Source organism: Pangasianodon hypophthalmus, chromosome 20 (genome assembly GCF_027358585.1).
Source record: "Pangasianodon hypophthalmus isolate fPanHyp1 chromosome 20, fPanHyp1.pri, whole genome shotgun sequence".
NCBI lineage: Eukaryota > Metazoa > Chordata > Actinopteri > Siluriformes > Pangasiidae > Pangasianodon > Pangasianodon hypophthalmus.
Window position 1 is genome coordinate 6,559,305 of NC_069729.1, and position 18,116 is coordinate 6,577,420.

General features: G+C 39.8%; 1 protein-coding gene across 4 annotated transcripts in view; it reads left to right on the top strand.

The window, feature by feature from the left end:
- kif21b (kinesin family member 21B) overlaps positions 1-18,116 on the top strand; it is a 64,148-nt gene that overhangs the window by 35,595 nt on the left and 10,437 nt on the right. For 2 of the 4 annotated variants that reach the window (XM_026935314.3, XM_053227008.1), the window contains exons 16-30: positions 331-438; positions 707-1,020; positions 1,226-1,379; positions 1,455-1,658; positions 2,135-2,236; positions 2,485-2,650; positions 3,027-3,087; positions 3,176-3,224; positions 3,413-3,618; positions 3,763-3,837; positions 5,672-5,785; positions 9,171-9,209; positions 14,210-14,346; positions 15,384-15,564; positions 17,113-17,277. In XM_026935314.3, coding sequence (XP_026791115.3) covers positions 331-438; positions 707-1,020; positions 1,226-1,379; positions 1,455-1,658; positions 2,135-2,236; positions 2,485-2,650; positions 3,027-3,087; positions 3,176-3,224; positions 3,413-3,618; positions 3,763-3,837; positions 5,672-5,785; positions 9,171-9,209; positions 14,210-14,346; positions 15,384-15,564; positions 17,113-17,277 — 2,075 coding nt within the window. The remainder of the gene's footprint in view (positions 1-330; positions 439-706; positions 1,021-1,225; positions 1,380-1,454; positions 1,659-2,134; positions 2,237-2,484; positions 2,651-3,026; positions 3,088-3,175; positions 3,225-3,412; positions 3,619-3,762; positions 3,838-5,671; positions 5,786-9,170; positions 9,210-14,209; positions 14,347-15,383; positions 15,565-17,112; positions 17,278-18,116) is intronic. The other 2 variants (XM_053227007.1, XM_053227009.1) reach the window with 1 other exon arrangement.

Sequence of the window (18,116 nt, forward strand, 5' to 3'; positions counted from 1 at the left end):
TTAAATGTGTGCAATAATATTCTGCCTATATATTGGAGTCAAGAGAGTTTTTCATTCCTGAATTTTCCACTCACAGGACCCATTTTTAGAAACATTAAATGCATTAAATTCAAGTTGACATTATTTGTATCTAACATTTGCAAATTAGTTCACTTTTTAGTTAAGCTGAACATTATTGCCGTCGATTATTGTATCTTTACTGTATGTGAAAGCTAAAAATCATGATCATTAAAATAATTAAAAGACGATTGTGTAGCCCTGGGGAATTTGCTGTTTTGTTGGGGTGTTCTGTATTAATTCTCAGTGTGCTGTTTGTTCGTTCTTCTGTAGGTAGCATTGATGAAACAGATGAAGGAGGAGCAGCAGAGGAGGAGGATGATTGAGGCCAAAAGGAACAGAGAGATTGCTCAGCTCAAAAAGGAACAGCGACGGCAAGAGGTTACATTGCATTACATCATCACATCATCAGCCTTACATGTTCTATGTCACTGTGGAAAGCATTCATGTGTGAGATTTATGCCAATCTCAATTGCTTTTATATTTTAAAAGTTACAAATTTTAATATTTACTGTATCACAATTCACTATTTGTTATTTTTGTTACATCATATTTAAGAAATTGATATGAAGTTATTCAAAATCTGTTTGTTAAGAGGTCATTTTGTGTATTTTGTCATGCATTCTGACATTTCTCACTCTGCCTGCAGTATCAGATCCGTGCTCTTGAGTCGCAGAAACGGCAGCAGGAGATCGTCCTCAGGAGGAAGACTCAGGAAGTTACTGCTCTGCGCCGACTGGCTAAACCCATGTCAGAGCGTGTGGCGGGCCGCGTCTCTCGTCGTCCACCCAGCGTGGACTCCGGAGCCGAGCTCTCAGCCAGCACCACCACCTCCACCACCACGTCATCAGAACCCGAGTCTAGCCGTTCTGTCTCCAGCATCGTCCGCCAGTGGAACAACAAGCTGAATGGCTACCTGGGAGAGAGCGAGGGATCTGGGGGAGGATTGTCCCGGCTGGCCAAGTCAGTGTCTGCTTTCTTTTGTAAATTCAAAACAAAACTACTGTTAGTGCTGCCTTTTCTAAAAGATGCCAAACAATTGGGAGCAAAGCAAAATGTGTAACGACAGTCCTGTTTAAAGTATTAAGCTCAAGATATTTGATAATGTAATATTTATAACAATAACTTTATTTATCTTATATAAACCTTTTTGGTCTGAACCTTGCAGTGGTAGGAAGAAGTTGCAGAGGAAGGGTGTGAGCAGCAGCTTCTCAAAGACGGCGCGGCAAAAATGGCAGGCTCTGGAGAGGAGGGTCATGGACATAGTGATGCAGAGGATGACCATTTCCAATGTGGAGGCCGACATGGACCGCCTCATAAAGGTATCACTGGCATGTGTAACCTGAATAGTTGAATACATTGTGTATTGCAATCACCGATTCCTTTAACTTCATCAGAAACGGGAGGAGTTGTCCATGCAGCAGGAGGCGCTGTTGCGTAAGCGAGAGAAGCTCCTGAGCGAGGGGCCTAGAGAGGAGGAGGACGAACGAGTTGTTCAGGAGATGAATGAAGAAATCGAGGTGCTCAATGCCAACATCGACTACATCAATGACAGCCTGTCTGACTGCCAGGCCACAATTGTACAGATTGAAGAGACCAAGGTTAGTATCTGCTCACAGCCAATGTGATATATGGTTTAACACCAAGTGAACTTTATAGAGCATAAAGCTTCTCCTTCATGCTCTGTACAGTTTCACCTGTATACAACATACACATTTAATTAGGCAGTCTTTCTACATTGCATTCATTCTTTTTTTGTTTAGGAATGAAACAAATATGCAAATATGATGTTCAAAACAGGTTTTATCATTTTATAAAAAAAACTTCCTGTTTCAGTGCATGGCATGTTTTCCTCATTATCATTCTGAAAGAAAAAAATGATTAAATACAACATACATGAACCTTAGGAATATTGTGTGGGTATAAAATCTGTACTATAGTACTATAATTCACCAAGTAGGTATGGTGATTTATATACGACTATACCAGAAAAGTATATTATACATTTGTAAACATAGTAGTCTTACTGTAGTTACCTGAAATGTCTAACGCTAAAAATCCTGTGTGTTTCCTGCAGGATGAGTTGGACTCAGTGGACATGTCGGTGGTCATCAGTTCCTGCTCCCTGACAGAAGCCCGTCACCTTCTGGACCATTTCCTGAAGGCCTCCATAGATAAAGTGAGCAAACTGAACCTCTCTTTTTCTTTTGCTCCTTCTATTGTTTTACCAGAAGAAAGTTACAGTGCTTTAATGAACCCAGTGGCAATGAGGCGCAGTGATTACACAGTTTTCCCTTTGTACTATGGTCTGTAGTTGAATGTGATTTTCTTCACAGATCTGACCATGCATTATGAACTTTTTTCTCTTGCTGAACGTGTGTGTGTGTGTGTGTGTGTGTGTGTGTGTGTGTGTGTGTGGCTGTACAGAATTTACAGGTGGCTCAGAAAGAAGCCCAGATCAGGCTATTAGAGGGACAGCTGCGACAGACAGACATGATTGGCTCTTCCCATAATCACATGATCCTTGACGCTTTGCGGGAGAAGGCAGAGTGTATCCCAGAGTTACAGGCTCTCATTCACAATGTCCAACAGGGTGTGTACATTCAAACTGTATATTTTGTACGTAGGTAAAGTGAGTTTGATTTGTATTTGTTAGTCAGATCTGAGTAGAAACCCAGTGGTTCTACAACTGATTTATATTATTTGATTTAGTATCAGACATTTACTTTGGCATGTTGCTCAGAGAAATTGCTCAGAGTATTGTGCATAGACTCGTGAACACGTGCATTGCCATCACTCACAGAGTTACACTGGATAAATGAGGGGGAGGATACATCACCAAAACGTTTGTGTATTTGCATATGTAGCATTAGACCAGAAAGTCCATATTTCTCTTCGTTTCTTCTCATTTTGATTAATTTATTCACTGTTTGCATGGATTGTTTTTAAATGCTGTTTGTTTTCCATAGAAAATGGCTATGCCAGCACAGATGAGGAGGTTTCTGAGTTTAGCCAGGCCTCAGAAACAAGGTAAGCTTCTAGCTATGACTTATGAATTTCATGTCTCTGATTTATGTGTGATCATTTGTACATATCTATATATTTCTTTTTATCCAAGTTACTCTCAAATGAAATCATCAGCCAGTCAGGATGACTTCAAGATCAAGGTACACACTTCACCTCAACAAATCTTCAGTACTTTTTTTAAACCATGTGAGATGTCCATTAGGTGGCAGTGCAGTATAAGTGAATAAATATAAACGTTCTCTAGGATCAGCTGTCTCAAGTCCTTACTGTTTAATTCTTCATTAGAACATCCATTAAGAATGTAATTTTGATTTGCCCACCTCTGCAGTCTGAGCCTCGCATCTCAGTTCAGATGAAGGCGGTATCAGCGGAATACTTAGGCCCCGTCCTGGACTCCACCACCAAGAACATCACCAAGTCTCTGGCCTCTCTGTCTGAGATTCAGGAGAATGGCTTGGGCTTTGTTCTACGCGAGACCTACTCCAGAGAAAGCGTGTCCAGAACTATCAACCTGCCGGTCCGAGGACACACATTGTAAGTGAGACTTTCATGTAGTGTATTGTGTTTCTCAGCACTTCAGAGTTTAGCACATGCCTATTTAAATGGAACTATAAAGACTATACAATTTGCTTTGAGGCTGTTAGGATTAGGTTGTGACCCTGGATGTCTGTTGTTCAGTCCCAGGCAGTCCAGAGGCTCAGACGCATCTCCATTCACCAGGCGGCCATCATACGATAGAAGCCAGTCATACAGGTAACTAACGCACCTCACTCAGCTAGTAATACACTACATGTATTCTCTTACATATCCAAGTGATTTATTTGATAAATTGTACTTGTAAGAATTGTTTTAATGTTGTGGTACTTTTTCCTCCTACATGTTCAACGTACTTCTGTTTTGTTACAATAAGCTCTGTTCTGATCACTGCAGTTTTTTGTTGGAACTGAATCCCAAATGCTGCGTTATGGGGTGTACAGTGCACTGTTTAGGATCTAGACAGTCATTATGTGACATCCTATGTAGAAAGCATATGCAGTAAATAAGAAGCCATTTGGGTTTTGACCTACTGTGCGCATGAGGGGCTCAAATTAAAAGAAAAGAAAAGTCCTGGAGGACACATTGGAGATTGTAGATTACTGTGATTTAAATAAAAATTAATATTAAAAATTAAAGTTTATTATAATGCGATGACATTACAGCCAAGTTTTTGCCTTCCATGGTTTATACAATACGAACAAATAATGTGACACTACTGCTAATGTTCGCTTGTGTGTTTGAGTGAACGCACAACTGCTAAAGTTAGAGTGTGACTGTATAATTTTGAGGTTCATTTAAATTTTAGGCTTATTAAAATTATAATTTGGTAATAAAATTTGGAAGGGTTTTTTAGAGGAATCTGAGAGCTCTAGGGTATTATGCTAACTTAGCCAGCAAGCAGAGAATGCTAGACATTGTGCTATTTTACACACAAATGTTGTTTCTTCTGTATGTTGTAATTCACATATTAATACTTGATGTTAAATATTTTTGTCTATTTACATAAATGTAAATTTGCACCTGTATTCATCAGGTCTCAGAATTACTCAATTGTGAATTGCTCAAGTAATCATGCTAAAAGTGTGACTTACTCAGACTAGAACCTGGAAGTAACTTTATAAAACTATTTAGACTTCTCAGGTTTTATTTTTTCAAGTTTATATTGTGCATGATTTTACATCATCTTTCTGTCACTCTTGTTTAATGAATGCATTTACAAGAAAAGCTACATATAAAAGGAGAAGTTTTCTCTTGTTAATTGTTGTTATCCTTAATACGGCCTCTGGTAATATCTTCCAATTCACATGTACGTACTTGTTCATTATCTTGTGGTTTTATTATTTATAATTAGTCCAATGAGCCCTGGCAAGCCGCCTCGAACAGTAATGGTGCATGACTCTATTCTATTGATTATTTTCTGCCCAGTAGTAGGGAAGTAAGTGTATGAATGATGTGAGAGGTTGAGTGTGAGATGCGAGAGTGTGAGGGATGTGAGGGATGTGAGAGTTTGACTGATACAGTATGTACCCATTGTCATTTGATTGTCATTTTATCACTGCTGCAGTGTTGCATCTTTCCTGGACCTCAGAAACACAATGTGTCACTACTGAGAGCATACAAATTCCCCTACGGGGTCTGTAAGAAAAACTATGTCATTCCTGTATAAACTGTCACTTAACCAGCACGTTATCATTTCCCAAGTCTGAAACATTTCTCTCTTGTGTCTGACTGCAGTCATTTTGTCAACTCCACTCCTAACTCACTAGATCATTGTTCAGAATTTTTGAGCAGTTATATCTCATTTCCTACTCTGAGAGGTTTGATGACTACAGCCCACGTCCTGAGTAACAAATAATTACTTGAGCTGTCTTTTCACTAGATACTTTTCATAACTCAAGTAGTTCCCATATGGATGATTATTATTATGGCATTCTCAGTTTCACTTTTTGTTTTTTGATTCTACCCATCTGTGTTGTACTGTTGTCCTTTTAGTACGGTGACTCGCACTTTTCTAACCTGGTGTTTGTCTCTTGGTGTTTGCTCTCCTCAGACCTCCTGAGACCATCTACACACCTCCGTCGTCCCCCCCTCTCCGAACCCGTAACGACCGCAACGTTTTCTCCCGTCTTACAAGCAACCAGAGTCAGGGTTCTGCACTGGACAAGTGAGTAAACAGACACACTACATAAAAGCATGTTCCTGTATTAGTTTTGATTTTTACTCTAAATTTTCCTATCCTCGCATGGTTTGTTTTGAGTTAAGGTATGACTGAGGAAAGGTACTGAGAATGTGAGAAATGAGTTGAGGAGCCATCCTTCACAGCTGCCAATTAGGTGATGTACATTCTTAGTAGAGAAAATACCTCAAAGTTTATCCATTCGTCGAGCTCATCCACACTGCTTGAGAGTCCCCCATTATTAATGCTCCACGGCTCCTGTGGATGCTCATTATACCATGGCGAGTGGGTAAATTAGCCCAGGATAACCAATTATACCCCCTTCTGAAGACGGCTCATCGTAGCCTTTTCCTTTCATAATCGAATCAGCAGTGCCGGAGATCACCGTACAGGACTAAAGGGGTCTGTTATGCAGTTCTCTCATTCTATTTTCAGCCTAATGCATATTGAAAAAGGAGTAGCAAATCCATGGATTGTTATATTTCACAGCAGGTGGTGGCTTATTCTTGATGTTTCTGAAAGGTTATTGTCACTCGTACGTTATTGATGTTGGTGGTTACGGTGTTCTCAGTGGTTTTTATTAGTGTATCAATTGCCTCAGTAACTTTTTGATCCCTATAGAATCAGCATCATTTCTGTTTGCCCACTGAGTTTAGAATTTCTTTTTGGATTGTACATGATTGCCTTCAATCATAAAAGCTAATAAAGAGTAGATCAATTAACTTGACTGTTTCTTGTTCAGTTGCAATTATTCTTAGCCTTTAGTTATAATGATTTATACCACAGTGCTGTTGGGTTTTTGAATCTAATTGGTCAGAAGGTGTTGATTAATTTTCTAAAACAGCAGCTCTGATGGTAGTGCTGTAATTCAAATCTTTTTATTTGTTTTATTTATTCATTCAAATCATTTTTTGTCTTATTAATTTTAAGAAAGAGAAAAAACAGAGGCTGGCAAGGGAACGATCGTTTATAGCTGTTATATTGTAAGTGATAATGAGAACATTCCCCAACATTAAATGTTAATTGCTGTGGTGTAAGAGTAATAAAACACTTCATGACGTGCGGTTATTGGAATATAATCAACTTCAGGATGGTTACAGTAACTCAGATTCATGTTGGACCGCATCACACTACCCCGTTATTGATTATTTTCCTATAACAGCATGCCTCAAAAGTGTTTTATTCCTTACTTACTGTAACATATCGTATGTCTTTGTGCTGTGATGTGTTCTGTTGCTTTGTTTTTATTATACTGTCATTCAGCTGAATAGGAAGTGATACCATAATGCGAGTGTCAGACACATTTTGGCTTTACGTGGAATCAGACATCGGATTCTTGACAACTTCACATGCGTAGTTATGAGTCACCATTATAATCAGTGAAAGACAAAAGGAACAGGAGAAAGTCCTGGACCAGCCCTGTATCACCACTTCACATAGTTATTCATCTCTTCCTTTGTGTGTATGCATGCATGCCATGTTGATTAATGTTCACTGACTAATGCTGATTAGTGGTGGTGTCCTAAAATGGAAGATAGACACTTCATTAACCTCTGGTTCACTCAGCTTTTGCTCAAGAGGTGGCTGCCGGTTTCCTGGATTGTTTTCCTAAGAGTTTGAGATGTCATCCTGTATGCTTGAACTTCCCTTCACGTAGATTCGCCATTTGAACGAGTTCAGTGGGGCAGACCCTTATCATATGGGCCACCATGCAGTGACCCTTACCAGATCTTCTACAGAATGAGAAAATCTTAAATCATGTGACAGCACTCATTTCTGTTGTCTTAGAATTCAGGACGTATGACCAGAGATAAGTAAGAGGTGTAAAACAGAAAGTGTGAACATGGTAAGATTTTGCTATTTGTCTATCCTGGTTTGACCATTGTGAAACTGGTTCAAACTGTTCCGCAGCGATGGTCTACCACTGCTGCTGTTTCATCTTGACCCAAGTAATTGAGTGATGGTACGATTGAATGATTCTCATTGGGCCTTATTTATCAAGCTTTATGTAAAAGAATTTGGTCGTAAAACATTTGCGGAAGCGTTTACACAAGAAATGTGGTATTCATGAAAACTAGTTTGGAAAAAAAAAAAAAAAGCGTTTGTATCCTACAGGATCTCCCGAGTTTGTGTAAATTTGAGAAAAAAGGAGATACCAATGTAAACGTAAACCTCAATTTACTTGCTTCAAATTATATTATTACTAATGAGCTACTACAATTTTATGCACAGGTTATATAATTTTGTGAATCTATTTCATATTGAGAACAAATCCATAAATGTAGACAAATAAAACTAGTTATTTTGTTAGGACAAAAGAAGTGGTGCCCTATGAAAAGAGTAAGGTGCCCTGTGGAGTGTTGTGGTTATCACTGCACGTAAATCAGCTGCTTGTCATTTATGGCTGATTATCATTTATCAACATACACACGGGAATATGAGGAAAATCAGCATTACACAAAGTTTTGTAAATGTGACAAGAATTTTTAGTTATGAAAACATTTACGTGTTACTAAAACACTGATAAATGAGGCCCAGTGTGTGCACCCTCAATAGTATATTAGAGTAACTTAATTGGTTTGCATCAATATGTAATGTTGGCTGTTATAGCTGTGGCACCAGAATGAATTCTCAGAGCAGAACATGGTGGAGGTTTGATGTTTTTCTTATGGTCAGACCAGGAAATGTCTTAATCCATTGCAGAGCTAATAGGTTATCAGTAATGCACCCTGTCAAGTCGATAAGACTGAAAAACATTTTTGGGCGAAAACAAGAGCACCACTTCTGTTGGGGCATTTATTCCCAATTTTTTAATTTTGTTCCAGTAAAACATTTGCTCCTGTTTCTCACGGTCATTTTTGTCTTGCATGACTTCCACCGACTCTAGATCTCGTAGTGAGACCTCAGGGTAAAATTCATTTGAAATTCTTTTAACACCCATTGTGCTTTTGTGCTTTGTGCCACATGCATAAAGTGTTCTCCTACCTGAAGCGCTTCAAAAACACACCTTGGAATTGAACTATGAAATAAAACAATGCTGAGTTTTATTAAAAAAAGCAAACACCTTGAGGCTCTTAAATGTTTGCAGTGGGAGTTTGGAGTGCCGGAGCAAATGTTTTAAAGATTGCAGCCAAGAGTGGGCTCCACTTCCACTTCCTATGATGTCCACTCGGATATCATTTTAACCCTTCCTGACCGACTCTACATACTCTTTCCTGTTAACTCCTCCCTCTCTTCTCCTTCCCCTCCTCCTATCTGCTACCTGTTTTCTGAAAGGCTTTCCTTCTTTCCTTAAAAAAAAAAACCCTCCCCCCCCTCTCCGTAACTGACTCCTCCCACCCTCCCCTAACCCTGCTGCTGTTCTGCCTTTTAGGTCTGATGACAGCGACTCCTCTCTCTCGGAGGTCCTCAGGTAGATTTCTCTGTCTGACCGTCTTCTTTTTTTTTTTTTTTTTTCCTGTTGCCTGATTGGTCTGTGTCAGACCATTTGTGTAGAGGGTGTGGCCACTGTTTGAGCATGCTGAATCCTCACTTTGCTGGCCCCCTCCCCTTTTTTCCATTTCTGTTCTGTGTTTGTACTGAATGAACCTTATGGTCTGATTTCGGGAAAAAAATCATTTTTACTGGAGAGTGTGAGAGTGCAATAAGACATGTTTATGAAGTGATTAAATTTCCCAAGCAGTACTGTTATCTCACCACCATAACACTAATGTTTAGACGTGTTAATTTGTCCATGAACCTGTCAGACTCCAATTTACCTCATTAAAGTAAATAACATACAATTGGCAATTACTTTGAATTGATTTTTACCTATTGATCTAAAATTCATTAGTAATACATAAGAACAATAATTATTAGACTAGCAAGGTTCTTTTTTCATGCCTGCATAACAATGTGCCTATTCAGATCCACAGCCTGTTTGTCCATTAACGTGAGTTGACAGCATATTTAAGGCTGTTAACGCTAAATAATAAAGTCTGATGATTTTCGCTGCACAAATTTGTTGTTTCTTTTAGTCTCTGTAGGCGAGACTCCTATAAATTGGCTCATTCAAGGCCTGCGGTCTGCTCTAGTGTGCCACGTAATTTACTTTACCTTATCTAATAGAGCCTGCAGTGCAATCTCTCAGCACCTTCATAGCCTTATTATCGTGACACTGTGATTGCATTTTTCTTGCTTCTGTCGAGAAGCTCTCGTTATCCCATTAGAAACTAATGGCACTGCGATGGAACGTGGGGAGCATGGAATAACCCCCTTTTACAGTTTTCCCCTCCTCTACAACAACCGTGATCTAACTGTTTATTCTCAAACTGACATGTCAGAAAGATCTGCGTGTGTTTTTGTTTGATTCCCGATCCTCTTTTTTATCTTACAAACAGCAGCAAATCTCATTATGGCAGCAGTCCGATAAGGTTCATTCACACCATGATTCCCTGCTCCCTCTGGTTATCCACTAAACATGTTGCTTCATCACATCTTCACCCTCTTGTCTTCCCTGCTGATGGCTGAGACAGAATGGAGAACCCATTCTTTCACCTGTTTTCTGTTTTTCATTCCTAAACCGGAGGGTTTCATAACCACGAGCTCACTCTGCATTGATTTAAGTGCTGCATGAAGATTTGATTTAGAAAATGATTTTTGTGGCTTTTTTGATGTGCTGTGGGTTTGCTATATTATTTTACTGGATTAGATTTTAGGATGAAAGTGCTTGCATGTGGAGTTTTTTGACGCTGTGCAGTGTGCGTGTGCCTGTTCGAGAGGATTTTAGCATTGAACATGACACGTTTCCTCAGCATGGCACTACACCTGGGGTTTGTGGGAGTGATCGTGCGAGTGTGATTTGGCGAACGGTCAGGACACCGCATGACTATATTACACTCCGCTTCACTATCATTACTCACCTGCAGGGTCAAATGAGCTGATCAGCCATTACCATCCTACATGGCTGTGCTGTCGAGTCAACACAAAACTCAGACCATGTGTTTTCACAGATGCTTATTTCAGTATTATCTCTCCAGCAGGAATCATATCATGTAATATCAAGTAGGCCGTTTTATCACTATGCATACCACTACATACTGTAGTGGATATTCCTGAGGTCATACTGTCAAATTTATTTAGCCTTTGAAAATTATCATCATAATGACCTTGCAGGAAATTGCTTTTAAAATATACCCTCACCATCCACTTTAATAGAAACACCTGTACCCTCCTTCATTCATACAATTACACTTACAATCAATCAAACATTTGGGAGCAGAAAATCATGCAAATACAGATTAAGAGCTTCAGTTAAACTTTACATCAAACATCAGAATGAGAAAAAATGTGGTGTTTTGTTTGGTTTGAGTATTTTAGAAAGTCTCCTGGGATTTTCACACACCACAGTCTCTAGAGTTTACACAGAATGCGAAAACCAAAAAAAAAAAAGAGTGAGCGGCAGTTCTGTGGGCGGCAGTTCTGTGTTGATGAGAGAGAATGAGACAGAGAAGAATGGCAAGAATGGATCACGCTGGTTCAGGAAGGTTACACCAGTAACCACACTTTACAACCGTGGTGAGCATAAAAGCATCTCCCAACATGGCGAACATTCAGGTAGGCATCAGGTTCCAGTCCTGACAGCTAAGAACAGGAATCTGAGGCTACAGTGAACACAGAAACTGGACAGTTGATAATTATCACCTGGATGTAAACATTAACTGAAGTTCTTGACCTGTGTCTGCATAATTTCATGCACTGTGTTTATGCACTGCTGCCACATGATTGGCTGATTGGATAACTGCAATAATGAGTGTCCAGTCAGTGTATGATCCTCATCAGGCAATTCTTTACCACCCTAATTGCCACAAAAGTTCCCCAGCCTCCTCCCTCAGCCACGATGTCCTGGATTCCTCTTTAATCAGCTCTCCTTCTGTCACCTCAGTCCAACTAACCCTGAATGGTGGCTCGGCCATTATTAGGAACGCAGAGCCGCTAAGCCTTTACGTTCACTCACTGGAGACCAATTTTTTTCCGTGCTGAATCTCTCACTCTGTTTTCGTCTCACTCAGACGGCTTCCCAGAGACAGAGAATGGCCCGAGGCCAGACATGCCTGGAATGCTGCCAGCCTCGAGAGGAGATCCTCGTTATTTTGCAGAGTGGAGAGAAGGACTGTTAAGTTCTGCCAGGTTGCTCATGAGCTCCATAGAAGTATGTGGGCTAATTGGCTCAGAAAACTCTAGGAGGCGAGATGCGAAGCTTTTAGACCAGGAAAGGTTTGACAACAAAACTAAACTATTAGTAAGTTTGTTGACAATTGGTGGTTTCTTTTTGGTTTTGCTTCTTTTTTACCGTTCTTATAGCTTGCAGTGGGAAATTATTCTTCCTTCTGCTACAAGAAACCTCAGATGTTTGAATAGAAGAACAAAACACACAGCAGATGAACAGAAATGTGAAAACAACCCTCTCTTTTATTAGTGTTGTCCCTCTAGGACTCAATAAATGATTTCTCACTGGCCATTTACGGAGACAGTGACCTCTCTGTTGTGATTCAAAACACTGAATGTGTTGAACAATTGCTCCGTGATGGAGAATTTCATTTTGCCTCTGGCTTAAGTTCATCAGAACTCCACACAGAAACACAGACTGCCAGCTGTCACGGCGCATCACGTCCTTTTATAGCGCTCCCCCCGATCATTTTAAGACAGATGTGAAGTTTTAGGTTGTAGCTAAATCAGAAACTCTGTGCTATTCGAAGAGCCGCTGCCGTTAGCGTCGTGCTTCTTGTTCTGCCCATATTTTGATGCAAGCAAGCGTGGCAGATGTCATGCTAATTCTGTCATTACTGCGACAGAGCATGAAGCACCGACATCATGGGTCACATTCCTCTAGATGGAGGCGAGTAACCCTCACTGCCTCTTGCCTGGCTGCCTCACTTCTAATCATTTCGGACCTGCTACTCGAGCCAAGCCAGTGTGAAGCCAGTTGGACGTGAGTGTTGGAGGCAGATCTGAAGTGTTTGGAGCTGCCAGAGAGGTGCTGTGATGCCTAATTGGAGGGCATCTTGCTCCAAAGTTCAGTCTGTGAAAAAGAAAGGGCAGTGACTGTCTTCAGCAAATATTTGATGGTGGTATAAATAAATAAACAAGCCTGTAAAAATATCATATTTGTCTTCACATGGTCGTATTTTCCTAGCTGTTATTTAAGGAGCACAAAAGCATTTGAGCAGAAAAGCATAGCACAGTAATTGCTCTGTACTGATACTCATAAAAGGTCAGTGAAAAACATCTTTATGATTTCATATTTATTCCCCTAGACATCAGTTGAACACGTCCCTTATTTTGTGTAGTCACAGCTGTTACAGTGAGAGAATTAGCCAATCAGAATCATGCATTTTCCCCATTTCTGTTTGAAAGCTACTAGCCAGCTACCTACACTCCAAAAGAAAAGTACCACAGATCTGGTTTTATATGAAAGAAAAAATGTTTCTTCCCTATTCCTAGTACCTTGTTTTAATAATTTTCAGTGGAACTGTCATAAAGTTGTTTTATGGCAATGTTATTAATATGGCTGCCAGAAGATTATGCCATCATATCATCACTTGTACTACTGTCTGAAATCCACTCAATCAGATCACGTAATGATATATTAATATATTTCCTCATCCCCACCCCCAGAAATTAATTCCTGCCTACGCAACTGGTACACACTTTCTCTTTTTTTAAATTCCAGTCACAAATGCAGAAATAAGCAATCATTTATAATATTTAAAACTAGCATTCTTCCATTTCGTAGATGCTCAGTTGCCGTTTGCTTGCGGTAGTGCTCTTTTATTGCCAAGATTCTCATCATCACAGTCAGTCATGATCCGTGGCATCTTTCAACTCTCATTTCAGTCACGACTAATTCTGCATATCTACAGGCGAACTCTGGCCACTGGCCCAGACCTCCTGACACCTCATCCTTTGCCAATAGCAAAGAAACCTCCGCTAGTTTAATTTTGTGAATTAAGTCTCAAATATCAGTTCAGCTACAGTTTCTACACTAGCTTTCTTCAGTTCGACTGATCACCTTCACGCTGCTTAGAGAAACAGCTCAGCAGGCCTTAATTAGCACCTGCCTCGGATATGAAAGCTCTTCCATTGTTTTGGTCGATTTCTGTCTGTCACACAAAGCCCAGCTGGGGTTTGATGAAGCAGATTAAGGAGTGCAATATTGATAATGAACTCAGGAGAGATGGAAGAGAATGGAGCATGGAGGTATGGAAGAGGAGGCGGGGAACGGTGGGGCTTTGGGGGAGAGAGCTGCTACACATTGTAATGTCTTAACACAAAAACAAAATCAATCGATGATGATTTGGCAAGCACACTTCTTGCATGCACATACTCCCTGTTAGTGCAGTTTTGAATGTGAATGTGTGTATCTCGGTGCAGGGGTGTGATCAGTCCTATGGCAGGGCTGAAGGGGGGCAGAACGGCTCCTCTGCAGTGTGTGGCTATGGCTGAGGGACACTCCAAACCTGTGCTCTGCCTTGATGCTACCGACGAGCTGCTTTTTACTGGATCCAAAGGTACACAGACACACACACACACACACACACACACACACACACATACATGCACACACACAGACTCACACATACACTTTTGTTATACTACAGTACTTGACTCAAGAACAAACTCGCACACAGCCAGATAATCAATTTGTTTTGTATTCTCTGCGTGCTTTCGGGCCACGCTCTGCATGCCTTATTGAACTTCTCAGCAGCCTCATATTATGCACGAAGCCTCTGAAGCACAGCACAACTGTGGAAGAAGGGCTTGTGAACCGTAGAGTGGAAAAGAACAAGTGTACAATCTGTCCAAAGGAACAGTCTGGCTTTTAAACCAGTTTTTGAGGATTTTTCATCAATTCAATTAGTGCCATTGTTAGGCCACTCTGCACATATTCAATATTCCATGAAAGACTCAATATTCCACTGTACAATAAATGTTCTGGAAACTGGAAGTCACTGCCTTAGTGTGAAATGTATTTTGTTCCATTTTCTCTGTGGTGTGAAATGGATCCAGCATTCCAGCATTAGTGGAACCCATCGGCATAATAAGGCCTGATGGCACATACTGCTTGTTAGCTCATAAACCATATGGATTATGGAGCCATAGAGGGCTGCATTAGTATGGTTTATTGGCCGGGGGTCTGTTAGGGCTATTCAGGCTATTCAGTTAAGCGTGCCTACCTAGGTGAGCATAAAAGATGATAATTGATGTTTTAGAAACATAAACAGTTTGGACAGAGAGAACATGTTGTGCTTCTAACTAGGGACGCAAGCACAACATTCTATGGGTTTTTATGTGGAGGTGTATGTGAAGAGTTAGGTCAGAAAAGGGTTTTCAAAATTAGCCACAGATATTTATAGTTTTGTGCATTATTCTGAATGACCATTTAGTACTGTTCTCATGTTAATGCACCCACACAGATTTATGCATACTAGTCTATAAAGTTTTCTATAAAATGAAAATAGCTAGGGATGCTATAATATGATATAATATAATATAATAGAATAGAATATAATGCTGTATTTGTAACCGATTCTCTGTTTGCCCTCAGACCGCACATGCAAGATGTGGAACCTGGTGACTGGGCAGGAGATAGTGACACTGAGGGGACATCCCAACAACGTCGTGTCCGTCAAATACTGCAGCAGCTCTGGCCTGGTTTTTACTGTCTCCACGTCCTACATCAAAGTGTGGGACATCCGTGATTCTGCCAAGTGTGTGCGCACCTTCACGTGAGTATCTCCTCAGGTCTCAGGTTATCTTAACCATGTTAAGCTACAGAAGCAACTACATGCTTTTGGACAAAACTCTCTTGCTGTGAGCCTAATGTTTAGACTTCGAAATCAAAGAGGAATTGTCAAGTAGAACCCAAAAAGCTGGCTTATTTCTGATGTCCTCTACCTGAATGTAAACTCGTACCCCGTGTGAGCTTCCTGGGACTGCGTACTATTTTCCATTTAACAACTATAGCAACAATAACAATATGTTTACTACATTTACTGATTTAACCCAAGAATGCATGCAGTACAGCTTTCGCAAGAGACAGAGATATAAATGAACAGTGTTAGCGAGTAGATCAGGTTTTTCTCCTGTGTCCTGTGTTTGTGTCACACATGGTGATACGATCACTTCTACTTCTAACATCCTCCCAAAACACACAACGTGCAGTATGTGATGTAAACCATTGCAACTCAATAAAAAAATTCTAAAGCATCCGCTATTCCATGATTGAATTGTAGATTTATACGCAAATTAAACTGAAATGCTTTGATACATGAGCCGCTTGATACTGCTGAATACAGATGAGTGAAAACGCTTCAGAAATGCACTCAGTGAGAACTGATTTGGTTATTATTGATCACGCAAGGTTTAGTTTTTTCCCTTCAGCAATTTACAAAACAACGTTATGCTCATATTGTCTTTTGTTTTTTTCCTACTGTGAAACATGGAACCCTACTTTATTTTTGGCTTTCAAGACTCTTTTCTGTTTCTTGCCATTTCTTTTTCTGTAAATTGTGACACTGCCCCCAGTGGTCATGCTTATGGTATGCTCAAGTATGAATTCACTTTATGCATGCGTCCACGCACGATGTCCTGATGTTCTCTCAGATACATGCTCGCAGAAGTATAAATCAGCTGTCATATATACAAATGCTATCTCCCAAACTACCTCTTCCCCAGTACCACTAAGTCCTAAACTTTGTATATTAAGTATTTACTCAGACAACTGTTCTTTTTCTAAAAGTGAAGGAAAATGGTTGACCTATGTCTACTACAAGCTAGACACGCTATTGCCCTGTGTTGGAAGAAGACAGTTAGTTGCCCTTCCATTGGACGCTGGTTGAAAAACTTAATATCAAGCTTTGCTCTTGAGAAACTCACATATGCAGTGAGGAATTAAGCTTCTGAATTTTCCGACATCTGAGAGGTGCTTTTGGAATTGGTTAAAAATGGTGACATTGAAGAGGCTTTGGAAGAGTGAAGTTACAGTGTAATTAACTAATCTGTGGTGAGGAATATGTGCCATATGTTACCATGTATTTGTGATTGTAGTTTTTAAGTAGTTTTATTGCCACATGTTCGATTTGGGTAGAAAATTTATATATATATATATATATATATATATATATATATATATATATATATATATATATATATATATATATATATATATGTGTGTGTGTAATGAAATGAGTAAAGATATGTTTAAAAAAACAAATGATATCTATAATAATGTTATAAAATCTTTGGCTGCTTTTCTTCCTTCTTCTTGATTCTAGATCCTCAGGTCAGGTAGTTTCAGGAGATGCCTGTGCTGGCACCACCACCCGCACAATCACCACAGCCCAGGGCGAATACCAGATCAACCAGATCGCCCTAAACCCATCCGGCTCCGTGCTCTATGCTGCAGCAGGGAACACGGTTCGAACCTGGGACCTCAACAGGTACACAACTCTGAGCTCAACCTGCTCATCCTGGCTAATTATGTCAGAACCAGCTAGCATGAACTCATGTACTCTTAGCTATGTTAGCATTCCAAATACTGTAGATTACTGTTTTTAGCATTCTTAGGTGACATTATGCTGGTTTGCTATAACAGATACACAGTCAAGATGTGCCTTCTGGCTAATTGAAATATTCACATATGCATAAGAGTTAATGAATGAATATTCGGTTAACCTTTAGGAGAAGGGAAACATGTATTTACTATGGCACAATCCGCTGCAATTAAACTTTCATCCACATGTTTATGTGTTTGACAGACGTAATAGAGAAATAATTAAATATTAAACATACAGCAAAAGCTTTAGTGAATGTCAGTTTTAATGAATGTCAGTTTTACTAAATGTCAGCTCAGTATTTCAGCGTGTAACCCTACTGCAGCAGCTTGTGTTCTGGTCTTGGTTAAAAATTCAAACTTTGTGAATGTTATAACTGCCAGAGTTTACAACTCTGCATCCACTTAGATATTTTTGGGCTGGAACTTGCCTGAGAGTAAAAACCACCCACTCTCAAGACTTTTTTCATACCTGATACACACTTCTATATTGCACACCAATATGGTACTGCTTTCTGCAACAACATATTGCCAGATGTAGCTTATCTGTTTCATATTTTCTCACTGACTTCATGTTGGTATAAGGCATAACGGGTACCTGAATAGTGATTCAGTATTTACATACATATCAAGTGGTTAGCTGGGTATTCAAATATCCTTGCACATTCCTACTGCGTCAGAATAATAACCACATAAAAAAGACTGTATTTTGTCTAAGTATGTGGG